Source organism: Mesitornis unicolor, unplaced genomic scaffold (assembly GCF_000695765.1).
Source record: "Mesitornis unicolor isolate BGI_N332 unplaced genomic scaffold, ASM69576v1 scaffold19136, whole genome shotgun sequence".
Classification (NCBI taxonomy): Eukaryota; Metazoa; Chordata; class Aves; order Mesitornithiformes; family Mesitornithidae; genus Mesitornis; species Mesitornis unicolor.
In genome coordinates, this window is record NW_010193193.1 from 15484 (window position 1) to 34253 (window position 18770).

Genomic DNA, 18770 nt, shown 5'->3' on the forward strand with positions numbered 1-18770 from the left:
AATATGGTGCCTGTATGCAAAGGCCTAGATCAAAATTATCCTCATCATCAGACTCTCAGACTCTTTCTATAATGCTCCCTCCACCTTTCCCTTCCTTAAAGGTCACTGCTGGCTGGGAGTTCCCAGTCATGCTTTGGCTTCAGCCTCTGTAAGTTTTCTTTCCAAAGATGAGTGTTTAGACAGGCAAACCCTTGTTAGTTACTCACAGCTTCGTTAGCCAATGTCAAGAAATCAAGAAAAGGGTCCATCCAGGTCATGTTACCAGTCAGGAATTCAGGCAGCTTCTGGGCCACCTCGTGAAGTGTCCACTCTGGTTAGCAGAGTATTTGTAGAAGGCCAAAAAAAGTTGCTTTTCTTTCCACATATTACAAGCACCCTTGTTCTTTCTTCCATGATAACCATCGAATAAGAGTCAAATTAATGCAGTGTGCAAGTACCGTATCGTGAAATATGTACCCTTAAAAGTTAATTCCACAAAACACACAGTTAAAATGATATAGTGTATCTGTTAGAGAGCTTATACATGACAATGCATTTTAAATTACTATGTATTTGCTGAAAAGAAAGGTAAGACTTAGAGAATACTGACCAAAACATAACTTCACCTAGTCTCATAAGACATTGTCACAACTTGACTGTTATGCAAGCCTGCAGAGAGAATGTTAAGGAAACATAATGCTTACAGCCAAGTGCAGAACTGGAGAATTTTCATCATTATAGATCATAGCAGGTGACAGATACCTCCTAGAGACAGCTTTCATCTTTCAAATAACTAATTCATAAGTGCTTAAAATAAGATACTGTCTTATATAATCAGCTATTAATAGGTAAACTATGTAAGGTTTTGATTGTTTTTGAAAAAACATTTGTATATGCTGGGATTTGGCTTTACCTGAATCATCTACTCTCAGCTTTTTACTGGGATTGTCACCACTGTCATCATCGGACATTTCCATCTCCTCTTCCCGTCGGATTCCCATGAGCTGTTCACTGTGAGCATTTCGGAGCTCCTAAAACCCAAAATTACTTTTTGTCAGTATTAACTTCCATAAAGTCAGTAGGTATTATTTAGTATCTGTTTTTAATGCTGCTCTGATTTTAATTATAAATAATTTATCATTGTAATCATATTTATCTGTATACGAATATTTATAGCAACAGTATCACAGGGAATTCTTCCAGTGAAAGAATTGAGTTTATCAAAGGTAACACTCAGGGAAAACAAGAGTGAAAGCGAATCTCCACATTGAGTGATCTGTAGATCTACTAAACATAGCAGAATACTTTAACAGCAGGGATAATGCTTAAAATTATATATAAAGCAGACTGATGAAGAGATTGTCAGCCTTCTTAAGGTACAGATAATTCTTGCTTCTCTCTGCCACTTATGGTAGGTTTAATCCGGTCAAGTGTGGTTGTCTCCATTAAACAAAGTCATATTAACTACACCCTAAAAGTGCCTATTTCTCTCTGCTGATGGCAGAGAGCCGAGAGCAGTCAGTCCAGATGGAGCGCTCCATATTTTAGGTGCCTTATGCTGGCCGAACAAATTTCACCCTCTGTCTCTATGCCCACATCACCTTGGATTTAAAAGAGTCAGCCCAATAATGCTGCCCAGAAAAACTCCACATCTTGTTCCAAAACAAGTGCCAGCACAGACAACCCCGTCTCCGGGCGACCGCAGCAAGGGCAGGCAGGCAGGGAGCCCATGCACATGTCAGTAGGTAAAGGATCAGCGGGCACACAGGCTTTGTGGGAGTCTAGACGGTCTTTGTTCTGGGCAGAAAAGCTGGCGCGGGTGTAGCGGCTGGCTTTTTAATGGCAGTGCTGAGAAGATTGAGAGGACTCTATTTTGTCCTAATAATCCTGTCAGGTGTAACACGGGGATGCTGCACCGTGATTAGTGTAGGCCCTTTCAGTCTGCAGACAGCTAATTTTTCTGCCGACAAAGAACCTAATTCCCAAAGAGGTGGTTTGAAATCTTTGAAACAAGGAAGAGTCGCGTGGAAGGAGGAGACAGCATTGAGGAGCCTGACCACTGCTCCATACAATTAACAATGAGCTGTCAGAGAGGGACTGCGTGAAAAAAGGGAAGGTGTTTCCCTTGAGCTGTACCCTTGGTTCATCGGTAGATCTCAAATATTCTGATAAATGTATATGTGTCTATTAATCCCAGCAAAGGAAAGGAGGCTAATTAGTGGGCGTTTTACATGGGAATAATTTCAAATTAGGAAAAACATGATTAAAAAGGTAAATTGTCAACCAACATCTCACGCAATCAGAGGCACCTCTGGAAGAAATTAGTAAGCCATTTCTTATATTCTTATTGGAAAAGGACACCTGCACTTTTTCCTAGGGAAATATACTGCATACATTAGCAGACATCAGCTTACATTTACTCCCTCTTTAGGGGATAAATGTCCTTCATCTACATTATCAGCAAAGCCAATAAACTTCCATGGAGAACGCCTATGTGTGTGAGTGTTTGCTCTGGGTTTGTGTTTCTAGCAAAACTTTTTAAAATCAGAAAAAAGGGGAAGGTGATCAGGTAATTAAACAAATTAGAAGATAGTGTCATTATTAGGAAATATGATTTAAATCAAAGATGCCTTTTTTTGCATCTGAAAAGCAGGCTTCATATTTCTAAAATGTGAAAGCACCTTTGCGTGTTTTTGAATTGTTTTTGTTGTCCTCTTCTTAGGAAAACAAAAGGCAATAATATTCAAAAAAAGCAAGCAGTGAATTAACATTTCTGGAAAGTCCAACTCTTACACATTTCACTTTTTAAAGATTTAGAAGCCAGCAAATGAATGACACACCCCTCTACGGAATGCTAGTTAAAGAAAGGAGAGTCTTAATATAATTTAAATAAGCTACTAGCAAATCATATTTTCACACTTCTCTAAAAGATAAGACAAACATCAATCCCCAACTTCGCAACTTCCAATTGAACAAAGGCTTTTTCCACTACTTACATGAAATATTTGTGAACAAAATGCAAAATACAGTTTGCACCAATAAATTACGCTAACATTTTATTTTAAGTGTCCCATTATTGTGAAGTCATTTGGTATTCACCATAATAGCACTGATAATAAAGAATTCATTTGGTATTCATGTGGATGTTACACTTAGTGCCATTGGTATTCAACTGTAATTTAGCATTAGTTAATGGGCACTTAAAATGTTATCCAAATGATTTATATCGCAGCACTTTAGTGTTTCTCAAACTAAGTGTACAACACTTATTTTACAAGTGTACTACAAAATAATTAAATAAGTGCGCCTTACCTTCTAAAGTTTTTATTCTGAGGCAGAAAAAAATCATTTAGAGCACTGTGATACTAACAACCAACATACTGTACTACATGAAAGTAAACCAAGTGTATGTAAGTTGCTCATATTAAAAAAAGGAAGAAGAAAGAAAGAAAACAAAGACAGTGGTACTTACTTTTCAAAATACAGGCTCATAGCGTATATACTGAATTAAAAACGAAAGCTGGATGACCAAAACACAGGATGAGGTCTAGTGCTTCCTTTGCTGCCACTCGCAGCAATGGGAGTTAGAATCCCATTTCCTCTGCTCATGCTTATGACAGTCACACATGCATGGTCCCACACTGCTAACTCTGTGTGGTAGTATGATTACATTTGTACTGGTTTCTTTGCAAGCATAATACTTAGAATCAATACAAGTGATGTATCTACTTTTTTAAAAAATAAACATAAAACAAATGGGAAGGAGTATGTCATAATTCTGGACTTAATATGCTTGAGTCATTACTTAGGAAAGAAATTATCTACTTTATTTTCAGGCAAAGTCATCTTATAATGACCATATGATGGCACAATGAGAGAAAAAAATCTGTCCTGCAGAATATTTCTTTTAAAAACATATCACGATGACTCCTAAAAATATATTTTCAGAAATAATTCTTAATTCTATCCTTAGTTGAAAGTACTGTTCCTAATTTCACTATTTCACTTCATTATTTTAGATAGTAAACATAATCCTCCAATGATTTCCCAAATCTTGCATGAAAAATAAAAACACATTGCTCTCTGTCTTAGTGTTATTTAATGACTATTATCATAACGAGAGCAATGGGAGCAATTCATACTGTAGATGAGACTGTATAATGGCCAGTTGATTAACAGCTAAAGCGGTAGCCGTAAATATTGCTGAGTACACAATGTCCAGCTACAATCACACTCGTTCTGTGTCAATCCAGCTGTGAGATGATGGATAGAAAGTAATAATAAAATCACCAACCTCAGAATGCTTTCGCCAAATGTCTATGTTCTTTCGCTGGGCTTTCGAGAAATGGTCCCAAGCTTTTTGTCTGGTAGAAGCGTTGAAAACGGCGACAATCTGCTCAACTTTGGTGAACAAGGAAGTCAAACAAGACAAGCAATTTATGTTGTGATCACTATAGAGAAGCAAAGCAAAGACACTAGGAGTCTATGGATGATGTCATTACTGAAACAACATCATCAATATCCATCCAATGATGTGTCTTTTGTACTTACATTTTATCAATGTTGGAGATGTCTCCCTTCAAGTCTGTCTCCATAACTTTAGTCTACACAACTTATAACTATGTACCAAAAAAACACGCATGCAGCTGCTTCCCAGTGATGTCTGCTGCAACTCTCTGCATAGCCACATGCCTTTGCATGTGTGGCTATAGTTGTGTGACTACCGAAATGACACTCAAGGCACACACCTGAGGCATGTTCCCCTGCGGCAGCTGTGTTCAGATGATCAGGCTGTACAAATGAAAGCATGAAAGACAAGCAGGCTCTGCTTTGGAGGGTGACTACCTGATAGTGGGAATTTGTCAGCAGATGGGAAGGGCTAAACCATACATTAATGCTGCTTACTGTAGCTGCAGCTGCTGCTTCCGTTTTATTTAATATAAACAGGCTCACCTGTGGTAGATCATTCTGTCCTGTGTCCATGGCCTATGTATGTTTATGTATATGAACAGCTGCATTTTTGTGCATGTACAATGAAGAGATGTGAAATGGGCTTCCCTCTTTCAACTCTAATGTATTTGTTCTGAAGACAGACATCCATATTTAGGACATTTATCTAGGACAATTAAGATTCTTAAGTCTTTACCTACTTGTTCACCCTAAATCAGAAAATTTTCTCCCAACACTCTTTTCCTTCTCTTTGCATCAGTTACAAGCAACATTGTCCTTGCACAACAGTGACCTACCTAGAAATTATTTGGCGAACACGTAAGTAGCTTTGACCCCAGCACAGCTAACTGCAAGACCACCAAGAAATCCAGATTTTCTACAAATTACTTGGGCTGTGCTCCTGAGTGAGCAGCTGTGCTGACCTATGAACTCAAACTGAAAAATGCTTCAACTCTGTGACAAGGTTCTTGGCTATTTATCTCTTTAGATTCCTGGGCTGAAATGATGTCCACTGTTTTGTAAAGCTTCAGCTGACAGCACCTCCCTCCCCTCCCTTTCACTGAGAAGTAGGGGAAGGAGTGCTGTAATATCCTCTGACCTGGTCTCTCCACTCAAGTCACAGATGTGGAGGACCTTATTATGCATAACAACCAATCTTTCTTAAAATGGTGTACTCACCTAGTAAGTCAGTTATGTATCTTTCACCTCTAGATCTGACATTTAACCTCACTCATCTAAGTAAGAGCATATTTCTTTTATTCCTTTTTTTACCACTGTTGCAGGCTGCTTTCAGATTCATGAAGACTACAACATTTAGAATCACATGTGGAAGATTCTCTTTGCAATCATCAGGGTTGGTTGATTAACTTCTAAAGCCATAGAAATAAATTTCATCTTTCAAAGTTAATACTTATATGCGTTTTATACTAAAGGAGGTGCGTCAAAATTACTGGTATCTATTTGTGATCCATTCAAGTTTTAATAGCAGATGTGATAATTTCAGCATATTAGAACTTGCTTGAAGTAAAGGGTTGGATATATCAAGGAAGTTATGCTGTGTATATTTATTCAATTAATTTGAAAAGAATGAGAATGCTAAAGCACTCTATTATTATGTGTATAGAAACTGAGGCTAGAATTTAATTACTATCATTGTGTTGATGACCCAGGTGCTCAGAAAATCTTGCTTAATTAAGAATCTGGTTTTAGTTTGCAAGTGGCAATTCAAGTAGAAACGACTCATAAAGATATGAGGAAGAGCAGGTCTGCCATTTTTCCACTAATAGGTATTAATAAGATCATCTGAATTTTGAAAAACATTTGAACTTTAAAGTGTTTAATTTCCATTCTGTGAACAGGGGCTATGATTTATCAAAAGTCATTATCTGATCATTTCAGAAACTCTCCTCAATGGAAACACAAGCTAGGAAGGTGTCAAAGAGTGTTTCTTGCATAACTGCAGTAGAAAAAGTGAGCAGAAAAAGGATCTCCTTCACTTACCAACTTTCAGATATTAAAAAATCTGGAGGAGGTACTATACTATGAGCGCTACTTGCTAAAAATCAAGGCATTTAAAGAAACATTATGCAATAGACAGCAAGAGATATTATAAAAAGGAAAATGTAGAGGAGAATATTAAATCAGTACATAACGAAGACCAACATCCTACTACTCTGTATTCAAAGAAAGCGTCAATGTATATACAGCAATTTCAATATGCTCAGCAATCTAGGCTATGAAGTTACAAACACCCACAGGTAACATCCGACATAAAAGGTCTCCAAGCATTACATTAGAGCTAAGGAGCAACCAAGGACATGGTTTGACAGTACAGGAAAGTAGCTCCATATCTCTTTGTACTCATCAAAATCCTGCATTTATGTCCTCTGAGATGGCAATCCAATATAAACCTGTGCTGCCCGTTTGCATTTGTTCATAGGTAAACTCATGTTACATCAAGATTCATTTGTTCTCCCACAGACACTCTGGAAGCCTAAAGCTGGCATAACTCCTGTTCTCTGGATAGTTGGAAGACAAAACACAGTGTACCCACTCCTGATCAGAATCAAATTTGTAAGGGTAAGTGATCCAACAGCAGAGACTCCACAGGGATGGTAGATTCATCCCTAAGGGAAAGTCAGAAGAGTTCATATCTGCTAAGAAACTCCTCAGTTAACTCACTTTTCCTCTATGTCTGGGTAAGATTTTTTGTGGGCCAAAGAGAGGCCCCTGATTTTGGGTTGATACTTGCAGAATCTGAGTGAAACAGTTGTTCCTAGTCTTGCTGCTGGCCATGGTTTTCAGACCACTTCCTGACCTCCGGAAAGAAATTTCCAAAATGAAAGAACTCTCTAAGGTGCCTCCCTAAGGCACCTTGAACTCTAGGATGTGCTGTACTCTCAGCTGTGTCTGGTAAGTAGAATTATTAAGTAACATGAAATATTCATTGTCAAACATCTGCTAGTAAGTTCTATGCAATATCAAATTTTTATTGACCATATGCAAAGCTGTTTCCTTACTAAATCAGGGTTTAAAAAACCACATTGTTCTGGAAGGGTCCATACCACATCATTGTTTTTCCTATCAATATAACTTACAGGATGTAAATAAGTGCATCTTGTTAGAGGAACAACCTCTTATGCAGCTGGTATTTTATGTGGCATGATAAAGACAAAGGATTATTATCTACTTGGTTTTTTTCTGCTGAGTTATAAATAACTATAAAGATCTGAATAACTAACCCTAGAGTGATACGCAAGTGTCAATGTTTAACAAATGCAGAGTAACTATAATACACTTTATTAGAGGTGCCAGTTCATAGGAAGCATATTAAAAGAAAGTTTAAATCTCAGTTTCTGTTGCCATAAGACATATTACCAGAATAGACTATTGTTATCAAGTATAAATGTAAAAAAACAAAACAGAAAAACTAGGAACAACAGAAACAAAAATCCCTTAAATGATGCCTGCAGAAGTTGCATACAAGATTGGATTAAGGGGAAAAATAGAATTTTCTCCAGGGCAAGAGAATATTTGACTCAGGATATTTGAAAATTATGCTAACAGAGAACAGAAATAAATGAGAACCAAAGTATAGTCTCATCTGTAGATTAAGAGGTACAGAGAACACTTTTACCCTCCATTAAATTTATCAAGCTGGCTATTTTAAATACATGACTGACTGAAGGCTGAAATTTCTCCTTGAGTTCAGGAGACAAGAAGTAGTCCATTTTTCCTTGCTTATTACATTACCAGCTGCCATGCATACATGATTATTTTTAATTTGTGGTATATAATAATAAAGAACATCAGCAACCAAATATTTTATACACCTTATGATAAAAACCAATTAAAATAGAAACTGAAACACAGTGTGTTAAAATAAAAACAAAAGCCTTTACTGGCAGATAAAATAACCAGATTTCATATAGAATTTCACTCCAAATTCCACCAATTAGGGATACAGGATGAAAAAGGCTTTGCACTGAATTACTCTAAGTGCAAGAGTAGAATATACAGCAATTTAGCTCAGAAAAAGTCTGTAAGAGTGCGACAGTTGACATGTAGGGTAAAAGAAAAATTCCACCCATAAAATTACAGTGTAAAGGAAACTGTTACAGTAAATGTATAACATGCTTTTCAAATATAGATTTGCAGCACAGGGAGAGTACAGAGTTGGCGTGGTCTGGGTCAGAAGCCTTGTTGCTGAATTCTGAGCAAGCTGGAGTCTGCCAATTGATTTGGCTTCAAGCCCAGCAAACCAAGGAATTACAGTAGTCAAGGCTAGATGCTGTAAGTGAATGAATTAAGAGTCTCCAGGACAGTTTTGGATAGGAAAGAGAATATTTTTGGCAACAGTCCTGAAAGGCATTTGGTGACGTACTGAATAGATCTGAGCATTAAGACCAAGGCTAAAATTGCATGTAGGCGAATGACATGTGACATCAATAAGAGAAACAGTAGACAGATTGTAGAGTAATGAAAAAAACACATAATTTTTTAATTTGTCTGAGTCAAACCCTTAGTCTTTTGGTTATGATACTGTTTACTTTCAGAAAATAATTTGCCTCTCACATATCTACAGCTGAAAACCTGCAGCCCCTCCCCTGTTACCCATTTCACATGCCACAGAGGGAGAAAGAAATGTGATTGCCATTGACTGGCAGAGGAAGAAAACATAAAAGTTGGAAATATCACCTTGGAGAAGACTGCAGATAATACAAGGGATGGATCCTAAAGTAAAGCATACTGCTGGTCGTCTGCTGGACACATAAGCAAATGTCATTGTAGATTTGTATAATGAAGACATAGATTTTGACATGATGCCAAATGACTGATCTGTGAGAGATAAATTGCATCCTTTTGTTTTGTTTTGTCTTGTCTTTGTTTTTGCAGAAGTTTTGTGTTTGAATTTGTTTGGGTTTTTTTTAATCAAAACAAAATAAAAAGACAGAAAAAATCCATGGGTATCAAAAAGGTGAATCATGGCTTCAACTCCATCAGAGAAGAGGAGGCTACTATTTGGTCTACTTGCTGTCTGGGTGGCTGTAGGTTCCTTAAGACATAGTCTTAAGGGATGGCATGATAAAAGAGAAAACCACAGACAGGACTTCTCTATTATATCCCCAAATTCCACCTCTTTGGACAGACCAAGAGAATGGTGTCTTCAGTGATTTATCTCCCAAATCGTTTTTCTGTGTGGGAAGTCAGCTTGAAAGGCTGCAATTCCTCAACTTGCCCTACTGCCAACAACTACATCTGTATTCATTATCAAAACCAGCCAGGGCCCATTTTTGCTCCCTGAAACCAACCGGCACAATGTGCTGAGTGTCCCTGCAGCAGCAACCCTTCTCTCTCTCCAAAAAGATGCTTTTGGAGAAGCTACCTGTCCTGCACTAAACCCTAAACTGTACCCACATTGTGTGGGAAAACGCTATCTGGCCCAGAGCAACAACTTTCTTACAGTTGAACAGTATGGACAGGCTTGCCCTAGCTCAGCTTAATTTACCCCTACAGAGTTGTGGGGTCAACTTTTACCAGCAGTCTCATCTTTTCTGATCTCATCCTGATGCAGGGCTCTTGGTGTTGCAGAGAGCCATTACAAGGCTTACCAGAGGAAGGATGTTTTCCTCCTCTGACTACCCTGTCTCACCTACCTGAATACTAGAACGAATGAGAAACAAGTCTAAGAGTGCTTTCCTTAAATTACACTATAATATTTCCACATTTCCCTTTGATTTGGCCTAGTGTTTGAGACCAGGAGGAGGTTTGTCTGGGTTGATGGTTGATTCCCTCTTCCACCTGACTCAGACTGGTCCTAGTCAACATGCTTGAGTGGATTATTAAGAGGTTGAGTGAATGTCAGTGGTATGCACCTGAGTGATGCTGGAATAAATATTTTTTTCATAATACATTGCAGATTATTCCACATAGATGAAGGACAAAATAAAAAAATACTTATACCACAGCACAAATTATAATCCCTGGTCTTGTAAAAACATTGAACCTTAATGCCAGCAGCTGTTGTTTTCCTTTCTTCTTCTTTCAGCTAAGAAACCCAGTGAGGAAGATTGAAAGAAGGAGCATAATGGGGATACTGAAAATGCCCCATTTTCAGGATTTATACTGAAACCTGCATATTAACTTGTCTGAGGTATGTATATCAACAATTAACAGCTCTAGAAATGGAAGAACACTCCTTGTTAAACTTTGAAACAAAACCCCACACTGGCTAAAGACAGCCCAGTTTTTGCACTGTAAGGTATTGCTAGAAAATCTGTCTACAAAATAAACTTTGAAAATCTTTTAGGTTGTGAAACGTGGTTTAATTTACAACAAAGAAACTGACAGCTTGGTGTAACAGCAAGTGCTGGCACTGTGCCATGTGATAAATCACTTGAACTCAACAAGACCAATTCACCTCCATGTCATTTCTCAACAAACAGGAACCTGACATCAGGCCAGCACAACACAGTAAGGCAGGAACAAATGTACTGTACCTGCTCTTTTACTGCCACCATATTCTAATACAGAACCGACTTTATGGACCTTGTGTTGACATTTGGCTAGTGTTGTTAAAGACAATAAAAAATGTTTCTATAAATACATTAGCAACAAAAGGAGGACTAAGGAGAATCTCTACCCTTTAGTAGATGTGCAAGGAACATAGTGACCAGGGATTAGGAAAAGGCTGAGGTACTTAATGCCTTCTTTGTCTCAGTCTTTAGTAATAAAACCAGTAGTACTCTGGGTACCCAGCCTCCTGAGCAGGAAAACAGGGATGAGAAGTACAAGGAAGCCCCTATAATCCACGAGGAGATGGTTAGTGACCTGCTACACCACTTAGATATACACAAGTCTATGGGGCCAGATGGGATCCACCAAATGGTTTTGAGGAAGCTGGCAGAAGTGCTCGCCAAACCACTTTCCATCATTTACCAACAGTCCTGGCTGACTGGGGAGGTCCCAGTTGACTGGAGGCTTGCAAACGTGACAAGAAGGGCTGGAAAGACGACCCGGGGAACTACAGACCTGTCAGTCTGACCTTGGTGCCAGAGAAGGTGATGGAACAAATCATCCTGAGTGCCATCATATGGCACATGCAGGACAACCAAGCGATCAGGCCCAGTCAGCATGGGTTCAGGAAGGCCAGGTTCTGCTTGACTAACCTGATCGCCTTCTATAACAAGTTGATCCACTTAGTGGATGAGAGAAAGGCTGTGGACTTTGTATACCTGGACTTTAGTAAGGCTTTTGACACCATCTCCCACAGCATCCTCCTGGAGAGGATGGCTGTGCATGGCTCAGATGGGCATAGGCTTCACTGAGTGAAACACCGGCTGCATGGCCAGGCCCAAAGAGTTGTGGTGAATGGAGTTAAATCCAGACGGTGGCCAGAAGTGGTGTTCCACAGGGATCAGTACTGGGGCCACTTCTGTTTAACATCTTTATCAATGACATGCATGAGAGAATCAAGCACATCCTCAGTAAGTTTGCAGATGACAGTAAGTTGGGCAGGAGTGTTAATCTCTCATCCCTTATTGTTCATTTCCATACTACATTTACAGATCAGTTTTGTGAAGCATCAGGCCCTGATCTCCATCCCTACTCAGCAAAGCAGCTCAAAACCAAGCACAGATTTCCATGTGATTCAAGCACGTGCTTCTTTGCTTTGAACCTCGCTTCATCATCTAGGAGATGTTGCAGGATCCAGGTGAACATGTGAGTAGTCAAAATGGAGCCTTAGACTGAAATCTCTTGGGAGGCAGTGCTTTTATTTTGCTATAAAACACCATGCATATTTAATGGCTTACATTAAAAAAAAGTATTAAAAATAACAGAAGAGCTTCTGTTGAAATTCTGGCCACGCTTAAATCAATACCAAGGCTCCTATTGACTTCAGGTAGAGTGAAGGCTACAAACAATGGAAGGAACAAAGAAATTCAAAGAAAATGAAACACAAAGGAATAAGCTATCTGAAACACTACAGGTTGCAACCACAAAGGGTTATACTGCCAGAGAGTGGGGAGGAATTATAAGAATGCAAGGTAAAATAGAAAAGGAGTCTTTCATCTCCATTCTCTGCCACTGCCGCAGCATCCTGTATATAAATGCTTTTGAGGACCTGTGTACATGAGATGGAAAATGGGAGGACAAGTAAAGAAGAACAGAGATACCCAGCTGAGCTTTACTGGACAAATTATTAGTACAGAAGCAGGCAAAGAGCACACTGACTACATGAGCTAATCAAAAGGGATTGGATGGATTGTGGAGGTTGATCTGTGTTAAAATTTTTTTTAGAAATACATCAAGGTAAAAAGTAATAGTGGCAAATAATGACATGAATTATTAATGTTTTTATTTGTATTATAATGACATTCTATGACACCAGCTGAGATCTGGGCTGCACTGTAAAAACACATTATATGACTCAATCTCTTTCACAAAGAGCTTAATGATGACCGAAAAATTGTACATAAAGTAAGCTCATATTTTTGAATTAGGTACTGGCAAAAGAAAGAAAGACTGTATGGCTGGACAATTAAAGAGCAGGAAAATCCTTTTAAAAGTTGTTATTAATGCAGAGCAATTGAAAAAATATTCGGAAAGCACTAAGGTATATAAAAAGTCTGGCTGCTAAGAGAATTTTAACCAGCATGCCAGTATCTGTAATGAAACTGGCTCCATTTTTAGTACTAAAAGAATATACTAAAAAGTGGAAGGATTATTGGGAAAAAGGACTGCAGTATGGAATTTAAAGCAAAACAGATAAGTAATCATCGTATCAATGTAAATTCTACCTTTTCTAAAGTAACAGAGCAACTTTTGAAGTGAACCTGTAATGAGAAAAGCAAAACTGATGCCAATCCTTTTTTGAAGAAACCTCAAAAAGGATTTTAAACATTTTCTTCTTTTTTAATATCAAAAATTCAGATTCTATCTGTGAAGGCACTGATAATGTTAAAACAGATTAAATCATATCCAGAGGGATCAGAGAATGAAAATGAACAAACCAAAAGAGAGAATAACTTTATTCAGTCTGTTGAGAATACATTTCCCTTCAGAATTATTTATCTTCAATTTATTTTTGTGGGTGGGGGAGGAGGGAAATTTATATCAGACACCTACCAGCTATTTGAAAAAAGGCCAGAGTACTCTAATACCCCACTAAAGTTCTTCAGTAGGAAGTGTGAAAAAACTCAAGGTGACAATCCTGACCTCCCCATGGTGAGGGAAAATGTAGACTTCTCCCCAAACCTTTGATACTTCTTAATGAACAGCCCTACTGAACCAACTTCAAGGTGTATCTTGTGTCACCAGTAAGAGGGCTAAGGATGCTTAGCAACAAGCTAAGCAGGTAAACTGTATAATCTCACTTTTCCATGTTATTTTCGGTTTCAGGACTTCTTGAAAGATGAGTAGCTCTTTGGTTTTACTTGCATATATAACTTAACATGCAATGCAAGAGCACTGGGAAGCAAACAAGCTTACTGGCAGCACAGTGAAGTGGCTGGCACCCTGCATATTGAGCTGTGGAGTGAAAACTAGTTTCTCTCAATAGCAAGACAGGAGGAACATTTACACAATGACTGGAACTGGACTATGCAGTTCAGATCTTGAGCTCACTTTCAAAAGATCATAGCAGGCAATGGCGGGTAGAGTTGTCATAAAACTCTCGCTGCTGGTGCTATCTATGTACTACCTTTAGAAGGTGCCTAATACTCCAGTTGCTCTGGGTGCCTCCCCTCTTCCTCCCTCATCCATATCAGTGTAGCGCAGTGGTGTGCCTACATGGGAGCTGTTAGATTCAGAGCACCACAGCATATCGCTCTGATCACAACTCCTTGCAAAGCTGAGATACCACTCACATACAGATGGCTTCTCTTCTGCCACCACCATGGCTTTTGTGGTGAAGATACACCAGTGACAGAATGAAAATTGCTTTTTCTAACCCTCTCAGAAGTCAGCTTGTTGTCCAGACAAAAGTGGGAATCACTCAGATGCTGTCTCTTTCCATCTTTAAAAGAATTAAGAATATCACTTTTATCCACAGATACGAATCCTTGTAAGATTTCATAAGTAGCCAAAGGTACAAGGTTTTGGTTCCTGATCACAACTAGAACTTTACCAAGAAAAAGATCTCAACATTTTCTTTTTAGTTAGTGGAAAATCTATTTTACAATTTACAAGTAGTCTAGCATTACTACTGAAGATCGCACCCTGTCAATTAAAAATTGCGTTAAACTTTGCAACAGTTTCACTTTTACTGCTTCTTGCGATAGTATGATATTTAGTAGCTGAAATGGAAAAAAAAAGGTGTCAGATTGTAACTTATCCACAAGGTCCCCTGGAAATATCAGGATTGTCTACTGGTGTATGCTTGTGCTGAATACTGAGTGCTGGGGATTGCTACACTGGATTGCCGCTGGCTTGCCTAATGCTAACAGTAGGGTAGTCACTTAGCTGTTGTGAATGAAATTCAGGATGGCAACTTTTAAACAAGTCAGTGATTTAGGGAGTCTATGTTCTGTTCTCAAAAATTGCTTACTGAGAGTCAATGAGATAATTGGTGCTTGCCAAGGTAGAATGAGAACCTGCAGCACATCTCCCTGGTGCCAGCTAATGCATGAAAGGATCCCAGGGTCACTGGGAACTGGCTTCTCTTTCCAACAACCTCACATCCACCAGAGGGTACAGACACATCTGTGATTAGTTACACCGGAATAAATGACCCTGCAGGTTTATAATCCAGCTTGCCCTGCAGGATGAACCATGTGTTTGTCCACATCTTCAGAGCCCCACTCAGGTCTGTTACACAAGTTCTAAGACATTGGTGAAGTGCTTCACATCTGAGAATGCATATAAGGCCACTGCCCTAACCAGCTGATGGACCATGCTTATGCATCTCCTGGGTGTGGACATGCCATAGATGTAACTGTTCTCACTGTTCAATGCCATGATATGGGAGGAAGGGAGACAACTCCCTTCAGCTGGTATTGCTTTGGATCAGATGCCAAAAGCCATCTGTCAAGCACCCTAAGGAAGGTAAATACCACCTTTTAGAGCACCAAACCTCACCATTTAGAGCAGTCTTGGAAAGAAGGAGGCCTGAGTTTAGTTCCTTCACTGACATTCAGGTATTTACATATACCTTTCCAAAAGATCATTTTGACCAGTAGGCACTGAAATTCCCTGAAGGCCAAGAAGAGAAAGTGAAGGCCTCCATGTGACAATGAAGAAATCTGGCCAGGGGACTCCATGATAAAAACCACCCTCCCACTGTTCCTCCATAGGCACATGAAAGACTGATACATAGACCCTGATGGGGATATGGTGCCTAAGTCCCTTGAAGATTCATTCATTAGTAAAATGGACAAAAATTACCAAATAAGTGCCAATAGCTGCTCAATACCCAGCTGTGGGCACTTCTGTTAATTACACTGTGTATCTATCTGCCTATATACTGGAACACGTGCATCTCCCTGAGTCTTGTGATATCAAATTAATTTTTGAATATGGGTTTTTGGATCTTCACTCACCTATAGATAAGTCTGAAAATGTTCTCAACAAAGAGTGCACTAAATAGTCTGAAACCTCAATAAGAGGTAGAGAAAGTTTACAGTGCATGGGGGAGAAAGTCAGAGGAGAGAATTGCAGATTTGGTGTAGTCTAAGAAACAGCCCAACGCAGATGTCTCTACGGCTTCCATTTTTCATAAACATGAGGATCAATATCTACAAGCCTTAGGCTGAAAAGGTGGTTTGGGAGGAAATGAATTGGAGATGCATGGAAAGTCAGGGATGGGTGTCACACATAACTGTGCTGTGGAAGTGAAGTGGAAGAATTTAGAAATCAAACCACAAAGACAGAACTATCAAAAATCCTGGAAAACAATCCATATTTTAAGTACAGATTCAAATCTAGGGAAAAAAAGTAATTTAAGAAAAAAGAAAGAAGTGGACATTTTTCTTTCTTTATCCCTTAAATAACTGAAGAAGTACCATAACAAGGCTAAAACTGCCTGTAGAACTTAAATCAGGGGCTGTAAATTGGTAGTGTGACAGCAGTAATGCACTTTATTTCACTGATTATCCTGGCACAAGTATATTGGTCAGGTAATTAATTCACGTGCTGAACACTTGACCCAAATTTTTAGGGCTAATCCGCTTTGTAATCTTCTAAATACCTGCAGGCAGAAATTTGTAGCAGGGATTTCAATACCTGTTCTTCTTTAGTAGTTGGGCCATAAGCTGAAATGTTCTGGCCACGCTAATCCTCATTAATAAGAAAGCATTTTATACTGAGACCCACACAGACAGTGTGTGGTTCCAGGTGAGTGCACTTGAAGCCCATTTTCTTCGCGCATTTCTTCTTCGTTCCCCATAATATTCACTGTTACAATGCTGCCACTTTTATCTAACTCCAAGCTCTTCCCGTACACTACGTCCTTTTGCATCAAGACTGCACACAGTAAGTGGGATTAATCTGCTCTGAACAAAGCATGTAAAAAGTTGGACATCTCGTTCTGAGCTAGGCCCTCTGCAAATCCTCTATGGACAGTGGAGAAAAAATGGCATCTCCAAGGGATGATTCATTTCACTGGAAGAGCACCATGAGGTCGGTCTGATGACTCATCCTCTGGAGATGCTTATTTTTCTCTGCTGACTGCAAAGAAAGCCCAGAATGGTCAGCTCGGAGTTGGACATCTGACCTAGTTCATGATAGAGAAATGCCACATGCTGTTTTAAAAATACTGTAATATTTATGTCAAATGGCCACACAGCTGCAGCATTACACTAGACTTTTGGATCCTTACTGCAGAACAGCAGAAGTCATTTTTTTGCTACTCTGCAGAATTTAATAGACCAAACACCTATTTTGGACACCTAGTATTTTCAAATTCTTCTTCATAAAGCAAGTGATGTATTGTAACTAATTACATAGGGCTGCGCAAAAACAACGGAAAAGGACACACGAAAAACATTCCTTAGATCAACTCAAATACAGGAAAATTCTTGAAAAAGGGAAGCTCATTTCTCAGTCTCATGTTTAGCAGTCTTAGGCATATACATGTATAAAGCAAAACATCATCCATCTGTTCGTAGCAAATTTGCAAAGAATTTTAATAAGGCACATTAATGCTAATAATGACCAATGTTTATGATGTTTATAAAACATCCAGTGTGGAGCATCTGGAAAGCTCATAAAGTTGTTCTTATAAAATGCATAGAGTGTAACACCTTTCCCTGAGCCTGTTTTTTTTTGCTGACCTTGTCATCATAGGCCAGATCTGTCAGAAACTCTCTTCTTCCAGGCATTGCTGTGACTGTGTCACTCATGTCACTCATGAAACCCATGTTTTGAAGCCAGACCTATTTCTGTTTAGGTAAGTTAAGCATTCAGCACATTACAGGAACAAACCCGATAGCCTAAACTGCAAGTTTCCACCTGAAACTACAGGGATCTCTATTTCCAAGTGACAGATGTTCTACAACAGTTGGTGACAAACAGGCTAATTTAGACTGATTTAACTAAAGTTCAGCCTGCTGACAATGGGGGATTTTATTTAATGCAGCTAAAGAAGGCATATCTGAATGCTAGGGCTGGCTGTTGCACACAAAACTACAGAGGCCCTGGTGTGAATTGAACAGCATGGCCATGTGTGGTGCCTGTGCGTCTGCTCCTCACACTGCCTTCTAGTCGCTGAGATGGAAGATGACATTGCCTAGCAAATTATCAAGGGAGTTAACCTGGTCTTTAAAATTTGCTTACTGAACGTACGTCCTCCAAAATCAAATTACTTTGGCCCAGAAACTTTCTTCCTAAGTTCAACCATCTAAGCTCTTAAATTAGAAAGACATGTGCCCTGGGGTGAATTGGATTTCTGAGAGCTGAGCTCTCCCTCACATATGCAGGAAGCTTTCAGGGGCTGCTTTCCTAACCCAGGCAAGTCCATCTAGGCTTCTGCTTTCAGCCCTAACTTCTGAAGGATGATCACTGAGGGACGAGAAAAATACTGCAGAAAAGCCTTTAGGGCTTATTTTTTAATGTAAAGATTAGGGGCATGATTCAGAAATTACAATGTAACAATTGCATTGTCCTCCATCTAGTAAATTGTATTCGGTTTTGTTTTTAATGTGCATAAGGGAGCTGGCTTCAGGCTCCAACCTTCTGAGTATCATAAAGCCTCTTACTTGAGTAGCCATGAGTAGACATGTTAAAAACTAGCAACAATTAAATTAGATATTTTCCTCCTTTCTTCATCTTTTCTTTTTTTCTTCTTTCTACTTTCTTCATCTTCTCTCTTCTCTTCTCTTCTCTTCTCTTCTCTTCTTTCTCCT

At 39.0% G+C, this 18770-nt stretch overlaps 1 protein-coding gene across 1 annotated transcript in view; it reads right to left on the minus strand.

The window, feature by feature from the left end:
- Positions 1-892: 892 nt before the first annotated feature.
- LOC104542914 (ecto-NOX disulfide-thiol exchanger 1) overlaps positions 893-18770 on the minus strand; it is a gene marked incomplete at its 3' end in the record, with an annotated part of 73520 nt that continues 55642 nt past the window's right edge. The window contains exons 6-7 of the mRNA XM_010187380.1: positions 4274-4380; positions 893-1010 (exon numbers count right to left, since the gene is read on the minus strand). Coding sequence (XP_010185682.1) covers positions 893-1010; positions 4274-4380 — 225 coding nt within the window. The remainder of the gene's footprint in view (positions 1011-4273; positions 4381-18770) is intronic.